We start from the raw sequence: 21,200 nt of genomic DNA on the forward strand, positions 1-21,200 counted from the left end.
AACAGAAGCTGGATGGAAGGCGGTGTTCAACATATGGCAAGTGATGGACTGACAGAGCAAAATCAATCGACCATATACTCAATCATACTTTAATATTGAACAGTCAATGTTAAATTTGTTGTGTTGCTATTTTTATGCGTAGTTTAAACCGAAAAACATATCTTTGTTCGCATTATCATTTTAAATATCATATATGAACAAATTACAATTTCTGGGAAAGCCTCTAATAACGCAGACAGTCTATAACACGACTATAACTTGATCGTGGGCATCACTGAAACATCATTTCTACGAGTTCACTTATAATATTTAAGAGAACGTTGCAAAACAAAAGCCTGAATCATAATAACAACTTGTATATAATAAATGAAATATTATAAGCCTAAATATGTGCCCACAATATACACATTTTGGAGCAACAAGTGGCAGAAAGCGTAGCGAAAACCGGGTGGGCCCAACCCAAAACAAACCCCCTTTGGTGCCCCTGAACAGCCCCATCAATGAAAAACCGCAAGTTGTGTAATCGAGCATATGGTGTACGCATCTAATAGATACCAACCGCAATTAATGGCAATTATATATAAATGTATTTGGTATCCGTGCATATGCTAATAACGTCAACATTTAGTTTGCGGTCTTCGTCTGACAAACGATGACGCACGTGGGTGGGGGAGCGAGTGACTCAAGCCAAAAGGTCGCCGAAAGTATCTTTTGAGTACTGAGTTCGAGATACTTATATACTTTTAAACGCTCGCTTCGGCGGAATTTCACTTAGCAAGAAAAATTCGCATCAATTACCTCGGCACGTTGTTTTTTCTGACTCAATCCCAAAACGAAACCGATTCCAGTTAGCTGGCATTGTTGCACTGTATCCAATGGATACTAGCATGCAATTACGCGACCCCCAGAGCTCCACCCCTCTCATTTAATTGCATAATTCAACCCATGAATCGATTGCAGTCAGCTGATCACTTGCATCTATTAATTATTAGCCGTAGCCACCGATTGACCCGCCTGGCAACTGTATCTATGCATCTCTGCCCGCTGTTTCCGAGTATCTTTGCATCTGCGGTCGACTTTGCCAGACACCCTGGCGTCTCTAGTGTGACTTGTGGTTTTTATTGGGGAAAGTATTTAGTTTTTAATGTATTTATAAAAATCTCTAGATTTGAGTTTAGTAAACTATTTGCACCACAGCCCCTAAAATTCAGACGCACAATATACGTGACTCTCCTCCACATTTTCCGACATCCATTTTGAATTTCTAACGCATTGTTTTTGCACTTTGCTTTCAAACATCAATTGCATATTGTATTCATGCATTGAACTCTCGTCACGTAATCGATATTATTGTTTAATTGAAGAAACCGAACTGCCAAGCCAACAAAACCAAACCAAACAAAGCAGCAGCGAAAAGGCAACCGCAAAAATATCTCAAGCTAACTTTTAGCAACAAAGAAACGTTTGCGGCGACAAACGGCAATAATTAAAAGCAAAGCAAACGCAAAGATGGCATTCAAACAATTTTCTGTTTCATTTAAGCATATTAGCTATCGCACGAGAAGCAAATAAGATATAATTGCAGTTTGGCTGGGTGCAGTTGTGAAGGGGTTATCCAGTTCCGAATATTAGAAGGCACGTTGGGAGATTACGAGTCGGCAATAAATTATACAAATAAAAACAGTGGCTTTATATCACTGTAATACCCTGGGATGTTTTGAAGTACTGCAGCATAAGAGTTAATTTAAGGTTCATTTTTGGCACCCTTACCCTATGCCAAGTGCCAAACAGTCTTTGGTTACAAATAATTTCCTCATAAGTTTTAAGTTCTACATTATCTTTATGCATTAATGCCTAAAATATAATATATTATAATATCCCTAAAGCACGCGGTACATATGCAAATATATATATATATATATATATGCTAAATGCATTTGCTTTAGTGACTCTGACACTTGTTATTAGGTTGGTGCACAAACAAATAAATGAATATATAAACAGGGCGTCACACAATGAGTGGGTTGTAATTGCTGTTAAATGATGTAGGATTGCCAGCTGCTCAAGGCACTTCCACAAGTGATTGAATGATCGTCACTGTGCTCTCTGGAAGTTTATGCAATCAATCCATTGACACTCTCACGTGATCGCATAACAGATGATTCACTTCACTTGTCGCTTGGATAGCTGATAGTGCAAATGTCACTTGCTTTGCTCATTGACTTTCGAGCAATTAATTAAATGCTGTCGGTTGGCGCATAATTGATATTCCAATCGTCGCCAGGAGTGAGAACCAAGTGGGTTAAGCATTTAGAAAGCGAACGCCACAAGGTTGAAGACATTTCCTATTTAAGATAAGAACTCGAACTCGAAACAATGAACTCCACCGCCAGAGCGTCAGGAAATTAGCGTTGCAATGCCACTGGGATTCGAGTGGGTGGAGGATCGTGGGACTTCGCAGTTGCCTGCTAATTGGCAAACTTTTCCACTTTCAAGTTGCCGCCAATATCAAAATGTTTGCGGAGTTATAAAGTGATTTTTTCGCCACATATGTGGGGGTGTTCTGTTATCAAGTTGTTAAGCATCAGTTGCCACTTTGAAGTCAGTACTTCTACTTTATAAATAAAAGGAAATTAGTCAGAAATATTTATTCTGATAATCAAGTTATTCTTTGTTATTGCATACTAAAGTTGTTTCCAACGATTAAGGCAGTTTTCCATGAGAACAACATTTGTTGGACCGCTTGACAGTTTAATATTATTATTAATCAAGCGAAAACAGCAGTTATGACAAGCAACTTAAGGCTACATTTGTGTAGTACAGACAAACTGAATAAAGATTATAGAATCTATTATGTTTAAGCCATGAAGATAAACGAATAAACTATATAATTTATTTCTTATAGTTAAAACTGCATTTGCAGGAAAAAACTTTTTAGAAAACATCGTCAGTCAAAAGCAATACAAATTATAAATAATTATAAAAGACTGATTTAAAGAGTGTATGGTTACTTAGAAAAGACCACAACTTATATAAATAAATTTGTTGTCTTCTTATTTAGTGTTTTCTATAAAGATAAAAGCAAAATATTTAAAGCCATCACTCAAGATAACATTCGGAGACCGCAAAGTAAAAAGCGAATTTAAGTACAACAATCCAACGTTAAAGAAAATTTCCAATCTTAAGACCCGGCACTTTGAAACGACTTAAACGGGGCAGCAATTATAGGCTACGATCGAAATTGAGAATTTCCTCTTTCACCCGGTTACTCAATGCCTCGAGAGCTCGAAGCGTAATCAAATTGTTGGCTCCGCTGGCATTTAATTTTCAATTTTCAATTTCCATTTGCTCAGCAGAAAATCGAAGAGACCTGGGCCTGACTTTGCGGCGGTATCTGAATTCTACCCGATCGGCTGCTGTTGTCAAGCGCACTTCAATTTGCGTTTTCCACTCTCGTCTCGACTCGTTTTTCTGTGTCACTTTGGAGAGGCCCTGTCTGTCTTGCCATACACCATATATAGGTATGTATGCTTCTTGAGACGACGGCTTCAGTGTCACGTGTTTGGGTTTTGCCATTGTCTAAGTTGTTTTCTCTGTTGTACTTTTTGCAATTGTTATTCCTTATGTTTTGCACTCGGTTTCAGTTTCGATTTCTGTTTATGTCAACAAACGGCAGACTGAAGGGGCGTGGCCAGGCGGAGCAGAGCTGGTCAAGGTGGCGGAGCGTCAAACATGATATGATCTATTGGCTAACTCAAGATCGCTTTGCCAAGAAAATTTAAGTAAAGTTATCATGAATATTCCATTGTTTAGCGGAAAATGTCACTTTATTTATCTATAAAATTAGAAAGTAACTTGGAACAAACACTGATAATGACAAACAAACACTGATAAAGACAATCATTACCTCAAATATATAAGCTACTACTGCAAACTGTCTACTTCTAAATTATGTATTTAATTTTGCAAGAAAATGTAGTATAAATGTTATGCTTATATATACAAATGTTGCATTCATAAGAAATCAATATGGCTACTTTGGGTAATTTGTTTAGCCTTCTCGTAATTACCCATCAACACTTGCATTGGTTCCCCTTGGAATTGGCAATGTAATTGCCACAATTACAGATAGAAGAGTTCCTTTGGAAATGGCAGAAGAGCTAACAATGGAATATAGGCCAGGTGTCGCAGAAGCCATTTAGAAATTACAATTACAGAAATACATAAGTAAGTTTTCCAAGTCCAAGTGCAAAACGTTTAAGGAGGTGAGGGCAGGTTATTCTGTTTCCCATTAAATTAAGATTGTAATATCGCAGCAAATATGGGAAAAGGCGCATCTATACTTTTTCTTTATATTATGAAAAGTTTTAATAAAAAGGTGACGTGATTTACGATGCAATTATTACAAAATCCTGTTAATTAATATCAGTCACCCACAAATCGAAAAGGATCTTTAAATAGATCACCACACAACTTCGAATAAAATAAAGGCAAGTATAAAAATATCTTGAAGTTTTTTGAAACGGGTAAATTTCAAGAACATATTATTTAACGAATAAGATTTTAATTAAAGTTAATTCTTAAACGTTAATAACACATTAAGAGACCCAAACACAGACCCCTTAGATCGCTCAGCTTGGCTCCGTTTTAGGGGGTTTGAGAACCATTAAGTCAGGTTGCTAGCTGCATGATCAAGTGATGATTAGAGTCCAGCACAAAAGCCAGTTAAACCGCATTTGTACATCCGACTATGGCCGAATCTGCGTAGAGCAGAGAGCAAAAAACAATTTATAATACTCAAATACATGCAATTATTGATTTTATAAGTAATGCCGTGATAGATACGGCCTGCCCCTTTCCAACCGCCAAACGCCACTCAGTGAGCGAAAAATATTCGCACGTTCCCGGCCAAATGGGAGGGAATCCGCACTCCGAAGTCGAGACAATTCAGTTGCGTCGCGACTTTCAAAGCTTCAGGTCTTCTGCTTGAAGGAGGCAATCGGATTAAAAAGGATTTGGCCGAGGCAAACATACGAAGGCCCAGAGATGCACGTACCTCGGGTGAAGCTCTTGATGGGCTCGGCGGCCATGTTCGTCTTTGCCATCATCTATGGCTGGGTCATCTTCCCAAAAATTCTCAAGCTAATGATTTCAAAGGTGCGCCCGTTGATCGATCAAGGATTATTCTCTGTGCCTTATCTAATGGGGGCCTTCTCTCAATAGCAAGTCACTCTGAAGCCGGGCTCGGATGTTCGAGAACTGTGGTCAAACACTCCATTCCCACTGCACTTCTATATTTATGTTTTCAACGTCACCAATTCCGACGAGGTCTCCGAAGGAGCTAAGCCACGATTACAGGAAGTGGGTCCTTTTGTGTTCGAGTGGGTTTTATTGCTAGATTTTAATTTATGATATATAATTAAACATTTTTTTTGTTGTCCCCCCTTTTTAATAATTTTTTGAGTGAGTGGAAAGACAAGTATGATTTGGAGGATGATGTCGTAGAGGACACGGTCAGCTTCAATATGCGAAATACTTTCATATTTAACCAAAAAGATTCGCTTCCACTGACGGGAGAGGAGGAGATCATCCTTCCGCATCCCATAATGCAGGTAAGACATTGCGACTTAAGAGTAAAAAACAAAAAATAATGGTTTAACACAAAGTTTAGTTATTTTAAGAAACGCTGTTATTGTTGTAACCATTTTCACTATTAAAACTAATTTTTTTACTTAAAAAACACTTATTTAAAACTTAATTATTGTATTTAACGAATACATTTCGGAATTATTAAATATTAATTTAATTGAAACAAATTCGCAAAGTGTCAAATTATATAGCAACACAAGGCAGAACATTACAGATTCAGTCAACGCATGGTCAGAGCTATAGGCAATTGCATTTAAGGCGCCCACTAATGAGCACGTGGCTCATTGTTATCCCATGTGAATTATGCAAATCACATTCCCAGCCCCAAAATAGCGCACACAAAATTAACTCATCAAATGTGAAAAATAAACTTGCTGTGTGACTGTGAGTGGCGGCAAATAGCTTCTTTTGTGTTTGCCAAAAGCATTTATTTGAAGATTTCTTAGGGGGCGAGTTTTATTTTCCCTAACTTTTTTTTACAGCCTGGCGGAATCTCGGTTCAAAGGGAGAAGGCTGCCATGATGGAGCTGGTGTCCAAAGGATTAAGCTTAGTGTTTCCAGATGCCAAGGCCTTTTTAAAGGCCAAGTTCATGGACCTGTTTTTCCGGGGAATCAACATTGACTGTTCCTCGGAAGAGTTCGCTGCAAAAGCTCTCTGCACGGTGTTTTACACGGGAGAAGTTAAGCAGGCCAAGCAAGTGAATCAGACGCACTTTCTGTTCTCCTTTATGGGACAGGTGAGTGTTAAACATAAACACAAAATCATTAATGCTTTTTTATATAACATATTCTTGTATCACAGGCCAATCACTCGTCTGCTGGGCGTTTTACTGTTTGTCGCGGAGTGAAGAATAACAAAAAGCTGGGCAAGGTCGTGAAATTCGACGACGAACCGGAGCAATCCATTTGGCCGGATGGCGAATGCAACACATATGTGGGCACTGACTCCACAGTTTTTGCACCGGGCCTGAAAAAGGAGGATGGTCTGTGGGCCTTCACCCCGGACTTGTGTCGCTCTTTGGGAGCTTATTACCAGCGAAAGTCTTCGTATCATGGAATGCCATCGATGAGATATACCCTGGACCTGGGAGATATACGTGCTGACGAAAATCTGCACTGCTTTTGCGAAGATCCCGAGGATTTGGACACGTGTCCGCCCAAGGGAACTATGAATCTGGCTGCCTGTGTTGGAGGTCCTTTGATGGCCTCCATGCCCCACTTTTATCTGGCAGATCCCAAGCTGCTGGCTGATGTGGATGGCCTTAATCCCAACGAAAAGGATCATGCGGTCTACATAGACTTTGAACTTGTAAAGGAATATAATTAATTTGAGTATTCGGGTATTCTAATAACTGGAAATATTTTCAGATGTCTGGAACACCCTTTCAGGCTGCTAAGCGACTGCAGTTTAACCTGGACATGGAGCCAGTGGAGGGCATTGAGCCCATGAAGAATTTGCCCAAGTTGATATTGCCCATGTTTTGGGTGGAAGAGGGTGTTCATCTCAACAAGACCTACACCAATTTGGTCAAATACACCCTGTTTTTGTGAGTATTTTTTTTCCTATAATATATATAATATTACTTGTTGAAATTAACTTCATTTCAGGGGCCTAAAAATCAACTCTGTTCTGCGCTGGTCCCTCATCACGTTCTCCCTGGTTGGCCTGATGTTTTCCGCCTATCTTTTCTACCACAAATCGGACAGTCTGGACATTACAAGTATCATGAAAGAGAACAACAAGGTGGAGGCTGTGAGCAATGCAAAGGATCCCGATCCCATGCCCCCAACTAAGCCAAGGCATCCGACCAACAATTTGCAACCAATTCAAGGGGCCAATACGCAAATTCCAGGCACCAATCCTCCCGATCTCAACAATCTCAAAGTGCAGCAACGAGATCGTTTCTAATCCCTAATAAGCGATCTCTTCACCATAGTCGTAGTCTTTGCACCTGTAGTCCAACAAGAGCTAATAAATTGTGACAGATAAAAACAGAATCGTCTGGCAAACTGGTCGGTGGCCAATCGAGTGCTCGCTAATCGATGATCTTTGATCGCAGGTGACAAGTTCTGTGCGCTCTACTGACACCAATCAACGGAGATCAGCGAAATCGTCCAGCAGCGAAAAACGCATGACCAGCAATCGAACTTTGAGATCAGCAAACGCATGAGTCTGTAAATTGACAAATCGTTTTTTAACAATGCTTGCAATGTTTGCAAAACGAAAATAATTGCCGAAACAGACTTTTGTTTGTAAGGCGTTGATAAATGGATCGCAAACAGAAAACAAAATTTACTCGCTTTAATAATGACTAAGGCAGATAAGAATTTGATTTGTAAGTAGCTTTGTTATACGGCAAATTCTTTACAAGGAAAGTCTGACAGATCCCTTAAAGATATTCAGAATTTACTGCGCTCTAAGTTAATAAGTAAACAAAGGCCCAAATTCTCAAGCAAAAATTATTTGAACAAGAATTAAAATACGATTAATTTATTTGATTTTTGGTCAATTCAATTATCTTGCTTTCTCATGTTTGTATTGAATAATTTATTTTGGATTTAAACATTAAGTTCCCCTAAGGAGTGTTACATTTTAAGCGGCTCCACATCTAAGTGGCCGTCGAGGATCGCCCACCAATCGATCCTCCAAGATGGTTGTGTCCTTCGGCAGTTCGACAAACTCCAACAGATCCGCCAACTGTCCACAATCAAGTTCCGCCTCGTCCACAAAGAAATCTTCATCCAGATCTTTTATAAAGATCTCCCTTCCCTTGTCGTGGGATATCTCCAAATAGTTGAGATCCTTCAATTGAGGCAGCATATCCATATGATCAGATGTTATGTTGTCGTAAGTAAAGCTCAATCGTTCCAATCCCTTGGCTGAGGAAATTTTAGGCAAGTCCGAGAGATTCTCAATGCCTGTCAGATCCAAGTCAACTAATTTACTGGCCTTGGGAAGAAATTCAAGTCTGGTCAGATTGGTATTGGCCAAATAGAGTTGCTCCAGATCCTGAGGCTGGGATATTTTTAACTCTTTCAAATTGAGGTTATCCTCCAGTTGGACACCAATCACGCGTCCATCCAACTTAACTGATTCGAGACCACAATTGGTGGCCTGCAGCAGATCCATATTGGCTGTTAAATGGAGACTTTTCAGTTGAGGGTTGAACGAAAGAAAGAGACCCTCTATTTCTGAAAATATATTTGAAGGAATCCCCTCTAGACGATTACTTCTGGCTGAAAAGTTGGTTAAATGTTTTCGCTGATCTCTGAACAGTTCACCAGGCAGTTCCACCAGCTTATTGCTGTCCAGATTTATGGATTTTAGAGAACCTAGTTTTGAAAATGTATTCAATGAAATTGTCTTCAGCTGATTGTTGGAAAAGTTGATCTTTTTTAGCTTGTTAAGTGACAGGAATATATTGGCAGGAAGTTCCTCCAGCTGATTGTCCGACAAGTTGAGCTCTTCCAATTGTGTGGCCAGTTCAAAGGTGTTGCTTTCCAAAACTCTTATGTTATTTCCACCTAGATTGAGTATTTTTAAGTTCTCGGCACCCTCAAAGCACTCTCTTTCAACTTGTTGAAGGTGACACTCCAAGACATCAAATTCCACAAGTTGAGGAAGGTTGAGGAATACTTTTCTGGGCAGGTTGGCCAAATGGGAGCTATGCAGAATGAGCGATTCGTATTCCCTCAAATTGTTGGTCACCTCTTCTGAGAAGTAGGCAATCTTTGAAGCAATGGGAAAATCCAATCCCATACAAGTATTTTTCCGGCAATCCAGACTCTCAACTGCAACTTCTTGGGGCTTTTGTGACTCACAGATCGCGAGACCGATCAGGGCGATCAAAATATAGTTCAGATAGTTAAGCTTCAGCATCTTGGCAGAAGAAGACTGAACGTATAACTGGCTTGCAGAGGCATTTTAATACGAAACCAGAACACAACCTTCAAAAACAACCCTACACGAGCCAAACAGGTCTTTAGTGTGTTTCGGTGTTTTGTTTTCTTTGCATTCAATTTTTTTTTTGTTTTGGAGATTCTCCACAACCCGGTTTGATTTTGGGCTAATAAAATTTTATGATTCCTTTCAATGAATATTGGCAGTGGGGTTTTATTTTGTTTTCGCTCGCGAGCTCTGCCAAACGATAATTTCGACTATTTGACATAATACCCGGGCGATAAGCACGTTCTCTCGATTCTCCGAGCGGATCGCAATGCCATAGTTATTGTTTATGACACCAGTTGTATCAGCAGATATGCGAGTGTTTGTTAATGGTGTACTTCAATTGCAAAAGTATGCCAAGTCGGGCTACGTTGGGTCTGGGCGATCTCTTATAAACATGAGAGCTGACTGCTAGTAGTTGCTTCGATTTCCATCTTTTTATGGGCGAAGGTCTAGACTGAAGGTGGTATTAACAATGCTAACTAAAATTTTTTATCATTAACATAAACGTTTATCAAAAGGAGGCGAAAACAAAACTAAAGCAGTCCATTTATGAGTTTTAATTTGTTTATCTTTAAATCCTTTCGAATTGTAATATATATATATATATTTTTTTTTTTTATAGGTTTTATAATTAGCAAATCAGATTCCATATCATCTGTCATAAATTTGCGATCGTAAACTTGTTTTTTAGCTTAAATATCTTATACAGAAATGTCAAATTGTTTGATCGTGAACTTAAAACTAACCATATATATTGTTAAGCCATAAACATTTTCGCCTTAAAAAATATCAGTAGCACTTAGAAATAAACTGTCATGTTTGAACAACAAGTTAATTGTCGTTTAAATCTCTTATTTCATCTACCCATTAACGATTTCGTCATCAGCGTAGTCAAAACGTAAAAACAACCTTTGAATTCCCTCAACATTTAGCGCCTGAATGACCAATAAACCTAATGAAATAAATCAAGTGCCATAAACCGAAGGCGCCATATAAAATCTCCCACAATAGATCCTCATTTGTACGTGCGGCGTGACCGATTGCCCGCTATATATTCACTTATATATATCGTATTTGTTTACCCTGCAAAACTATTGGGGAAAATTTGATTTTTGTAAAATGCAGACGGAGGGGACAAAGTCTCTCGGACGTACAAAACAATGCTGGTAATTCTCACTCTTTTTCTCGAGGCTTGTATGCAAAATAATTGCGGCAAATTGAATTGGACAAAGGGGGCACATACGACAAAATTTATCGCTAAACGAAGTCATGCCGTTTCAATTGAGCCACAACAACTATAGGATATGGTAAGTGCCTGGGCAACAACAAAATCACTCTTGTATCAAATAATTTAAAAACCATTGGCTTATAATTAGCCCAATGCAAATAGGCAGAGGAATTGTCGTATATATAAGTGGAACAATTACCTTGCGCTATTCAAATTGTTTGCCCAAGCTTAGGCCATGAAAATCCCACCAAAAACGAATGGAAAATAAATTTTATAAATTTCAACAGGCAAATAAATTTGTTTGCATACAAATTAATAAAGCTTTGCTTGACTTTGCAGTCATCATAATCTTTTTGTTTTCACTCGCTAAGCTGTAAATAACAAATTGAGCGACTGAAAGCAGGTTGGACGTGTTCTCAGCTTTTTCGATAATATATTGGTTAAAATTTGTTTTTTCCACTGATATGTCACCAAATTGTATACGCTGACCAGGCAAACGTTCTAGATTAATTTAGTTTATGAGTGTTTTCGTGTAAAAGATGCGCAAAAGGTGGCATACATTCTTGCTAATAGTTGTTGAGTCCATGCCAAACGTTTATATATAAATAAAACAAAACGGCAAACAAAGCATGAAGTCAGTTAACGGAAGTACCAGTACCCTTATCGAACCGAATCCCGAATGCCCTCCACAAAAACAAAAATCTTTGCATTGATAAATTATGAGTTATTCGGCCAGCAATCAGTAAAATGGTATATTCAAACAAAAATATAGCCCATGGCAATACAAATGACTTTTACGATCAACAAAATTCTGAAATGGGTTATGTGTAGTAAAAAATATATATTTTCCACTTAATTAAATGGGAAAAGCCATTGAGCCAACGTGTGTACACACTTACATAAGGGTGTATTGCAATGGCCAAGACTGGGCAAGTGTCTGGCCTTATGTCCATTATCAGCAGCCAAGAGATTTCCACCTTTTGTTCAGCAAATCGCTGAGTAAACACTTCATGATAAGGGAACACAGGGACTGGCTGTAACTGTTGAGCAGAAATGGAACAAAACATTGTTCGAATTTTGTAGGTCTCGGCAGATCGCTGAATGGAGGCAACAGAGCGGGAACTTCACAGAGCAGCGAAAAATAATGAATAATAAATGGGAAACCACAAACATATGTCAAAATAATGATGACAGCTAAATAAATCTGATTTTTTTTTTTGCTTCCACATACAGTACTAGACATTATTCGCATTCTTTCCTTTCCCATTGGGAAGAATAAGTTGTTAATATTAAACTTGTTAAACCAATAATTGTACAATTAATAACGGGCTTAACAATGAAAACGATTTTTAAAGCTGATTATGATTATGATTCAGATTTACCTATTAAAAAACTGTTTTAGGGAAATAGTTATCATCAACTTTGCAAAAAAAAAGCATCGAACTAAAATCCCGCAACGAACTGTACTAGTTATATATAAAACATTTTTTTTTTTTTGCAAAATCAAAACACCATGAATAGAATGAAAATTATATAGAACTGATGATCATTATTTGAGCATTATAGGAGGGGCTTATCTGGCGAGGCGTTTGGCGGTCATCGTTTGGAATCAGTTTCGGGTCGAACGTGAAACGTTGAGCACTGTTGAACAATGTACGTCCGGAATTGTTTGCTGTTGCTCTGGATCTGTTTGCTGATCTCGTTGGCGGCCGTCGTAGTCGTTGTCGCCGAGGATAAGGACACTTCATCGAGAATCGTGCTGGTGTCCAGTCTGGAGGGCAATTGCCAATCCGAGGGCGCGGTGACCCGTTGCAGTGGTTTCAACTTCGACAGTGAGGATGAAAAGGCTACGTTTGATTTGCCCACAGAGGTGCGGATTGCTGAGGATGGCACCACCTATGAGGTGGGCGACGAAGAGCCCTCCAGAACACTGATCTTTGAGAACTGCACGTTCACGAACTTTCCCCTGCGACTTTTCTACACACTGGAGGTGACTGAGTTGGACATGCGAGTGTGTAGCATCCGATACATCTACTGGGAAAACTTCGCCATTGGTGCCGACAAGTTGGTGATCCTTCTGCTATCCGACAATAAACTCGAGGATCTGCCCACTAGCACTTTTAGGGGAGCAGGCAACCTGCAGTTCCTCTTCCTGAATCGCAACAAACTAAGCAAAGTGCAAGAAGGTGCCTTTGAGAATCTGAAAAAGTTGCAGTATCTTGACCTAACGGACAATTACTTGGAGGATCTGCCGAGGGATATATTTTCCGAACTGAAGAGTCTGCGGCATGTGGGCTTGGCCAATAACCAACTGACCACCATTGAGAGCGATTTGTTTGCCCAAAATCCGGGACTTTTATCAGTTGCCCTCCAGAACAACCGACTTCGGGAGGTGGAGGAGTATGCCTTTCGGTCCAAGGGGCGTGATCATCAGTTGCAGTACGTAGATCTGTCGCATAACCCGCAGCTGGCTGTGCTGCTGCTGAATATTAATGCCACCAACCTGACCGTTCGCAATTGTTCGCTGGACCGTGTCAACTTGTACGGCTCGGTGACGAATGTCGATCTGAGCGATAATCGCGTGCGGGAGCTGTACTTTCCCGCCTCGGAGGCCCTAGAGCATTTGGTGCTGCGCAACAATTCGCTGACTCAGTTGGCCTCGTTGAGCCGGGTGCCCAGGCTGCGGCACCTGGACGTGGCCGATAATCCGCATCTTGGGCAATTGCCCGAAGGCTGGCAAACGCCGCACCTGGAGATGTTGGTGCTGCGAAACACTGGACAAGTGGAGCTGCCGCTGGGGGCTTTGCAGGGAATGCAAAACCTGCGAAATCTGGACATTTCCGGCAATAATCTCACCGATATCGATACCTCCGCTTTTTCCACACTCTCGCAGCTAACTCACTTCTTTATACACGGCAACAACTGGAATTGCTTTAGTCTGAGAACCCTAATGGACGTGGTCATCCGCCCCAATGGCATTACCTTTACCGCGGACGAATACGATCTGAATTATCCGGGGGAGTACATTCGGGGCATAGCCTGCATGTATCGCATGTCTGAGAAGGAGCCACTAGACTCCTCCTCGGACATGTCGGCCAGTGTGGAGTCCTCACCAAAGCTTAGTTATTCCCCTGCTGATCCCCAAGAAGTGGAAAAACTGCGTCAGGAACTGAAAACGGTGGTGCAGCACTTTGAGAGCAAGTTCGATCTGGTGCTCAGTCAACTCGGCAAACTGAATGAGCAGATGCAGGCCTTCGAAGTACTTAACAAAACTGTTTGGAGTCAGGTCACCTTGTCAGTCTAAGCCATTTCTTATGTTTGGTTAAAATTTATTGTCTTTTTCATGTGATCAGTAAATTTTAAAAATAATACTCGGTTGTTTCTTTCCTATCTTTGTAACGCCGTGTTTATGAAAAAAAGATTTAAGATTTTCAATTTCGTCAAAGAAAATGTAAGGATTTTTTAAATTACTTAAATTCTTCAGATGTATCTTTCGGTTTTCACCATGGTTTCGTTACGTTCACAAAGACTTTTATCTTAAAAACCAATTTTTGCTGTCCATGCCCTAAATCTCAATGGTTTTTCCATCCCCAACCCACAAAACCAATGCAATTTGCAACATGAGCACATCTGGTAAATATTTTTTTGTCGGTGTGTCGTATACTTGGCATAATATTTATACAAAAATATTGATTTTCGAGCGAAGCAAAGTCGGGGCTTTGTGTTCTCTTTCTGAGAGATATTGAAAGAGGTTCATTCAACTCGGGCAAACAAACAAACAAAAAATAAAAGGAAAAACTAGGGGAACAACAAATAAATGAGGGGCTCAAAAAACTTGCGTAATTGGAAAATAGACGTAGTCAATTACAAAACAAATACTTCTCGAAAGCAAACAACAATATTCAATTCGATGGAATTGGTTTGAAAATTCAATAATTTTTCGCTTGCCTACAATTGTGCTCTGCTATACCAACAGTTCGAATTATTTATGCTTTATTCCTCGGATTCGTTCGCTCACAATTTATGGCTAACTAATTGCTAAGATAAACAAACAGTTTCTATTTCAATGCAGCCACTTGGAAAGGAAGCGAAACAAACCCAATCCCACGGAACATGACGATCACTGGGCGAACTGCTGATCCATAGTATCGTGTGCATGCGATTAGGAATAAATATACAGATATATTCATTTGTACACGAATATCGAATAAAGTTTGTGTATATTGGCAGTGCAATTTTTTTTAACAGTAATTGGCACACAACTCGTGCCGATCGGGCAACTGTAAGTGCGAACATTCAATATTACCATGCTTTGCGGTTTTAGTAGGTATATCCGCAGATCAAAGTTCGGAATTTCCTACCTGTTAACTTTAGGTAGATCTCTTCCAATTCTGGGAATTCGCTCAGTTAGCCAATGCCAAAAAGATAGTAACATGATAAGATAAGTAATTGACAACCCTTAATGATTATTTGAAAAGATCGTTTTTATTGAGTGTTTCATATTTATTTTTAATAATATTCCCCAAATTATATATATATTTTTTTTTGAAAAACAAAAATATGTTTTTAGAAAAAAAAAATGTTTTGATAAATACTACAACTAAAAAAAATATATGTTAAAAAAAACAAGAGCAGTCGAAATCCAAATACCAAGAAGATCTAAAAAAGAACAAGACAGAATGGTCCTCATTTCGCGTAATTTTCCAAAGTGGCCAAAACTGGGGAAATTCCCACCCACTCAACTTAGTCACAAATACAAAACGAAGAAGAAGAAACGGGGAAAAAATAAACGTCACGCGCTCATATCAACACAAAACAAATGTTAAGGCAGAGAAATAAATCTAATTTTGGCAATTAGAAACGAGAAAATGGCACTCACCTTTTGTGTTTATTAATCAGTGACTGAATGTATTGTTGATTGGATTGCAGAATCGCGATCGCTGCCGATTCTTTGGTAAAAAAATTAATTTAACACGCTCACGGACACATAAACACATACTCATTCACATCCACATTCACGTTCACGGACACATGAACGGGTAAAAAACAAAACTTTTGTAAACAATTTCGCGATTAGGCATTTAGCTGCGCTAAAAAATATTGTAAATAAGAAGCAACGTAACGAATTAGCAGGCTGTGTTGGCATTTTATATAGAAAGAGATTAGAGCGAAATTATAATAACTATTTTCGCTGGATGTCCAAACACTTTGGAGGTGTTGACTTTTCAGATTAGATTACACTCATTTCACTCGGCTAATTATCAGCCATTTTGTTCAACACCAAATAAATCACAAACACGAAAACAGCAGCAACAAAAACCAAATCGATTAAAATAAAAAAGAATTCGCGAGCGCAATAGAGAGAAAAAAAGAAAAATTATTCAGGCGCGCTATTCCACTTTGGACTCGACTTTCCAATTGGAACACGCACCAAAGCTGATCGGACAATTGAAAGGGGAAGAGGAGAAGAGCAGGATGTTGGACATTCTCTGCTGGATACGTCACTCTCTCGATCATTGATTTGATTTTATTGTATTTTTATTAAGAACCTATTCTATTGTTACAAGAAAAACAACTAGAATCAATAATAAAAAAAGGACAAACGATTGGGGTAAATAAAAGTATTTGTTCGTGGAAAATTTCCAGCAGGCGACGCCATGTGTTTGTTTGTGTGCGTAACAGCTGATCGCGGATTATTGATTTTTTATATGTACATCCAGAAGTAGCAAAAAAGATTAAGGCTTTCATTTATGAAACAATGAAGTTTTGTAACATTTTTTTGCGCACTCGCATTAACAAAGATCGATTGTTTTATCGTGTTGTTTTTGTTGCTCTTGTCGCAGAAATTTCTGCAATCCATTCGCGCACAATTAAAAGCTTTGTAAGCAGCTCAAATCGTAACAGTATTATTCTTAAGCACCCACTTGTCCGATAGGCTATCCTGCGTTCACATCGAGAATATTTTACATTGCATTAAAAACTGCTGACACAATTACACGCACTGATCGCGAGTTTATATTCCAGGCGCAGGCGAAAAAATTGTTGAGCGAGAAACGAAGACTGGCAACAACATAACCGACAAAACAAAACTCTAGAGGTGGGAAAATGTCGATGCCAGCATCGATACCATTAATGATTTCAAAAAATCGGTCTTATCGATGTTTGGCAGGGTGTTGTTTATCCATCTTTAATAATTGTTAACATTACTGTGGTCATACTGAAAAATAGCACTCCATTTCAAGCACAAAAATTTTTTGCCTCAGCTATACTGCACTCATTATTTAACATTTTTATTTTATACGAATGTTCAGAACTTGAATCGGCTTAAGAAATATAGCCGTTTTAAATTTAATATTAAACATCGATGACACACATATAATGTCCGCCTTCGAATACTCTTGTTGGTAAAAGAGTGACCGCAGCTGCAACGTTGTTTTAGTCTTTTTCAACTTTAGTTTTTAGTATTTTAACCGTCACAATAGGTGGCAGCGCGGGCGTGGATGGTGTCTCTGCTAACATGTCAGCCGAGTGTGGAGGCGAACCCCGCTAGGTATAAACAGTTTTAATTGAAAAAAACTGTTAGGCTTGAACTGTAACTAAAAATACATTAAGTATTCAACAAAGAGAACTTTAGCAAGCTTGACGATTTTTTTAAAATATAACATTTATCGAATATTAAAGAATAAGTAAAACCATTTTGTAGGTAATAATTTCCTTAATTTTAGTCTTTAGTCTATAGTCTTTTAAAAGCAAAAAATATACACGAAAAACAGTAATACTAACAATTGTTATAATTCCATTACAATGATAAAAGTATGACCCATAAATAATCTGAATAAGTTGCCTTGGCATGCCGTTCACAATTGGAGGGCCCACCAAAAACTCGTTAGCAACTTCAGTTCAGCCTGCGAATCAATAAAAATGGCGCAATGCACTGATGCCACCAAGGAACACAATAACGACACCAAAAACAGCAAAGTAGGCGAAACCAGAGCCACTGGGTTTCCCACTTCCACCATGACCATCAAAATCACTCAATCCTTAATATCTTTAACAAATCCATGGTTACCAATGCCCAAGGATAGGATATTATAACAATTAAACAGTGAGTACTCTTTGGCATATGAAATTATGTATATCAAATGGTACTTTCCTAGCCTTTGCCTTTAATAATATAAAATCGGCACTCACCTGCTCAATGTCGAAATCCCACTCGGGCGATGGAGAACGTGCTGTTCGGCCGCCTGGAGGCGGAGTTCCCAATGCGGGGGAGCCAGCTTGGGGCTCTTCGGGAATCACGGCGAATCGACCCCGCTGGAGGATGGGCGAAATGGCGCCATAATTGGCTGCAACAGATTAAAAAAATGTCACCAATTAGCACCAATTATTTGCAGTCGAGCACCTCGACCACAGGGTTCCAAATACAAGGTTTGTATACACAATTAAATTAAATCAAAATACATTTAAGTGAACATGTATGCATAATATCGGACTCAAAATTCAAACTGCTACATTGTTTTGCAAATACTTTCAAGAAACAAGGTAAAAAAAAAAGTTAATTTGGACATTGACTTTACGAGCTGCTTGTAAATTAAAAGAGTAAGCAGTGCGTATAAGCTTACTTCTTTAATTTTGTGCATGATAAGCGAGTGAAAAAACGCGAAGATTGTAGTCGGTTGTCTACGACACCCTTTTAACATTAAGATTACAAAAAATCATAAAAGTTGCATCGACTTACATGTGGGCATGAGACGGAAGCGGCCAAGCGTTGTTTCTGGCGGACCTTGTGGTGTGGAAGAGGTGACGCGGAAGCGGCCACGGCGAGCGGCGGCCACGTCCTCATAGTTGCCACCGCCTGCCGCCCCGCCAGCACTGCTTTGCATCCTGTTTCTGCTGCTTCCTCGTCTGCCTCAGCAAAAACTGCAATGAAGAGTGAGAAAAGGGTGTTAGCCAAAATCAATATACAGCTTACACTGGGCCAGATTTATTTTGGTATTAAGACAAACTTTTGTTTAACAATCAATTTTTCCAGAATTTCAATACAGAAGCATATTGATAAAGTATATCTGATCGATAATCCACAATATAGAACCCTATCTGTATGATTTGTTGTATAATTCTAGTACATGCAAACAGTAATGTTTCTTTACTGGCGGTTTTTGGAACTTTTAGCCCAATGTGCAATGGTCAGAGGCAGTCGGAGAGTTGGCTTAACGGGCTCATTGCACGCGAGTTTATTTAAGCTTTCTTGGCGCCCCAAAGCAGACTACATAGTACACACAGTGGACACACTCTCTCTCGGTCGAACTCATAATTGAAAATCTTGAAAAGTGCTCAAGCGAATGCTTTCAAAGTGTGCCATCCAAGTCATTCAACTGCAGAAAGATCTAGGTACGGGGGGTGGGTAAAACAGCTGTCTGCGCGCCACGCGACAATGCGACGTATGTGTGATATTTTTCCGTGATTGTCTACTAACATATAGAAACGCTAGCCGAAATTTTCATATAACTTTTATCGTTTGTTTTTGGTTCCTTAATTGAAATTGTGACCAATTTAAATAGAAATAAATTTGTTTACAACATTTATGTCAGTAATTTCAAATATCAACGTGGAATTTTGTGATGCCGCCAAAGTTAGACAGAGAATTGGGAAACTAAAGATCTATATGTACATGTGTACGAATGGATGAACTTAAAAGGTATATGGGTTTTTTCTATAAGAGAATATACAAAGTATTTAGCATTCTAGTGTCGGTTACCTGTGATGTTTAAACAATATTTTCGCAAGTATTTTATTAATTCAATCTCGACTTAAATAAAAAAAACTTTCAATGATTTAAAAAGTTTATTTACCTACTCTGAAATTATATATCAATTGTTTTTTTTTCAAGCAATTGAAGAGCTTTAATGTTGTTGGTTAGAAATAATTAAAGTTAAAGTGTGCCATTTGTATCATATAATTATTACTTTTATACACTTTTTATTTGTTAAGATTTTGATTTTTTCACTTGATTTTCAACGGTTTCGACTAAAAAACGTTTGCATAACACGCACAACCAAACATGCGAATGGTATATATCACTCATACGTCATATATACAGATGGTCTGGTCAGTTATTGACTTAAGCATGGCTCTGCGTGCTCCGAATTGTTTTATACTATTTTATTGATTTTTTGCGGCTCTTTTAGTGCCTGGCAAATTAACACCGAAACACTAAAATACAAAAATAAAAAAATAACATTTAGAACGCGCAGCAAACACTTCTCGACTGAGCACTTGGAATAATAAAAACAAAGAGAGCACATTGTGAGAGAGCTAGCTGCTGCGGAATTTATTTCGCATTTGTTTTATTTTATGCAACTGCCAAAAACGAAATTGGCGAAACAACAACAAACAGGGCCCGAAAGCGAAAACGAAACGCGGCCAAAATGAATGCAGCACCAAAATAAACCGATACCGAAGCCAAAGTGAGAAAGAGCCATAAACGAGTAGCCGAAATGCAATGAGAGAGTAGGTTCGTTTACTTTTTGAAACAAAAAAATTCACCATGCTAAATTTGTTTGAAAGAGAGCGGCAGCGAGAGAGAGCTGCATTATATTTAATTCATAAAATGGTTGCACAAAACCGAACGACCCGACCATTTGATACTTTATAAAATTGTTGCATATCTTCAAGGCGTTTTCATGGGTGACTTACAAAAAAGAAATTATCAGCAAAAATCAGATCATTAGAAGTTTTGCTTTATATTTAAAATACATTAAATTCTATTATATATCTAAACATTAAATAAATTTAAGTTAGTGTAGGGTTTTTACTGATTTAATGAGATTTCTTATCTTAAAAATCTATTTAAATACGGTTAGTTTTAATTACATTAAATATAATATAATAATAATCGCATCTAGTGATAAGTCCCAAAACGTTTCTTGTGGATTAGACATTACTGTAGATAATCATGTCTCAATCAGATGCGCAAATAGAATATACCCTCGAACTATTTGATTACCGGGTATAACGAGAGAAAATGCATAAGAAAGAGAGAAATTGGCATCTGGCTGTTGCCTTCAACCCGTAGAACGAACCAGAAATTGCGTATACGCCACAAGAGAAAGCTCAAAATCAGCTGTTAGCCAAACACGTGAGCGCACCCCCCTAAAAAAAATTGGAAGGGATGTGGTGCATAACTGGTAACTGAAAACATATGGAATAGTGTGGGCGGAGGATTCGGAATTAAAAAAGTACAAAAAGAAACAAAATCACTCAGTGACTCATCTGCACATTGTGCCGATGTGATGAAATAAGGCTCTGAGAAACCATTTCTGTCATGGAATTGCATAGGAATGTGAAACATAAGGTCAGGCAGGGATAGAAAAA

General features: G+C 38.7%; 4 protein-coding genes across 9 annotated transcripts in view; 2 read left to right on the forward strand and 2 right to left on the reverse strand.

Moving 5' to 3' along the window:
* LOC128252616 (5'-AMP-activated protein kinase subunit gamma-1) overlaps positions 1-21,200 on the reverse strand; it is a 64,157-nt gene that overhangs the window by 40,063 nt on the left and 2,894 nt on the right. For 2 of the 6 annotated variants that reach the window (XM_052980494.1, XM_052980492.1), the window contains exons 2-3: positions 18,565-18,746; positions 18,018-18,172 (exon numbers count right to left, since the gene is read on the reverse strand). In XM_052980494.1, coding sequence (XP_052836454.1) covers positions 18,018-18,172; positions 18,565-18,709 — 300 coding nt within the window. In that variant the 5' untranslated portion in view covers positions 18,710-18,746. Of the gene's footprint in view, positions 1-15,705; positions 15,917-16,750; positions 16,937-18,017; positions 18,173-18,564; positions 18,747-19,678; positions 19,812-21,200 lie in introns of those variants that run through there. The other 4 variants (XM_052980493.1, XM_052980491.1, XM_052980490.1 and 1 more) reach the window with 4 other exon arrangements.
* LOC128252625 (sensory neuron membrane protein 1) lies at positions 4,939-7,836 on the forward strand. The gene is made up of 7 exons (XM_052980515.1): positions 4,939-5,157; positions 5,224-5,381; positions 5,465-5,612; positions 6,132-6,386; positions 6,452-6,958; positions 7,018-7,196; positions 7,258-7,836. Exons 1-7 carry the CDS (start codon positions 5,047-5,049, stop codon positions 7,556-7,558), a joined length of 1,659 nt encoding a protein of 552 aa, XP_052836475.1. The 5' UTR covers positions 4,939-5,046; the 3' UTR covers positions 7,559-7,836.
* LOC128252630 (leucine-rich repeat-containing protein 15) lies at positions 8,161-10,011 on the reverse strand. The gene has a single exon (XM_052980522.1). The coding sequence runs from the start codon at positions 9,527-9,529 to the stop codon at positions 8,243-8,245; it is 1,287 nt and encodes a 428-aa protein (XP_052836482.1). The 5' UTR covers positions 9,530-10,011; the 3' UTR covers positions 8,161-8,242.
* On the forward strand, positions 12,269-14,197 carry LOC128252626 (insulin-like growth factor-binding protein complex acid labile subunit). Its single transcript, XM_052980516.1, has one exon. It carries the CDS (start codon positions 12,478-12,480, stop codon positions 14,128-14,130), a length of 1,653 nt encoding a protein of 550 aa, XP_052836476.1. The 5' UTR covers positions 12,269-12,477; the 3' UTR covers positions 14,131-14,197.

Source organism: Drosophila gunungcola, chromosome 3R, assembly GCF_025200985.1.
Source record: "Drosophila gunungcola strain Sukarami chromosome 3R, Dgunungcola_SK_2, whole genome shotgun sequence".
Lineage (NCBI taxonomy): Eukaryota > Metazoa > Arthropoda > Insecta > Diptera > Drosophilidae > Drosophila > Drosophila gunungcola.

Bases quoted from the DNA above. Each gene is read 5' to 3' on its own strand.
- LOC128252626 (XM_052980516.1), top strand. From the start codon at position 12,478: ATGTACGTCCGGAATTGTTTGCTGTTGCTCTGGATCTGTTTGCTGATC.
- LOC128252630 (XM_052980522.1), bottom strand. From the start codon at position 9,529: ATGCTGAAGCTTAACTATCTGAACTATATTTTGATCGCCCTGATCGGT.
- LOC128252625 (XM_052980515.1), top strand. From the start codon at position 5,047: ATGCACGTACCTCGGGTGAAGCTCTTGATGGGCTCGGCGGCCATGTTC. The intron at 5,613-6,131 runs GTAAGACATTGC...TTTTTTTTACAG, and splicing joins TTCCGCATCCCATAATGCAG to CCTGGCGGAATCTCGGTTCA. The intron at 6,387-6,451 runs GTGAGTGTTAAA...CTTGTATCACAG, and splicing joins TGTTCTCCTTTATGGGACAG to GCCAATCACTCGTCTGCTGG.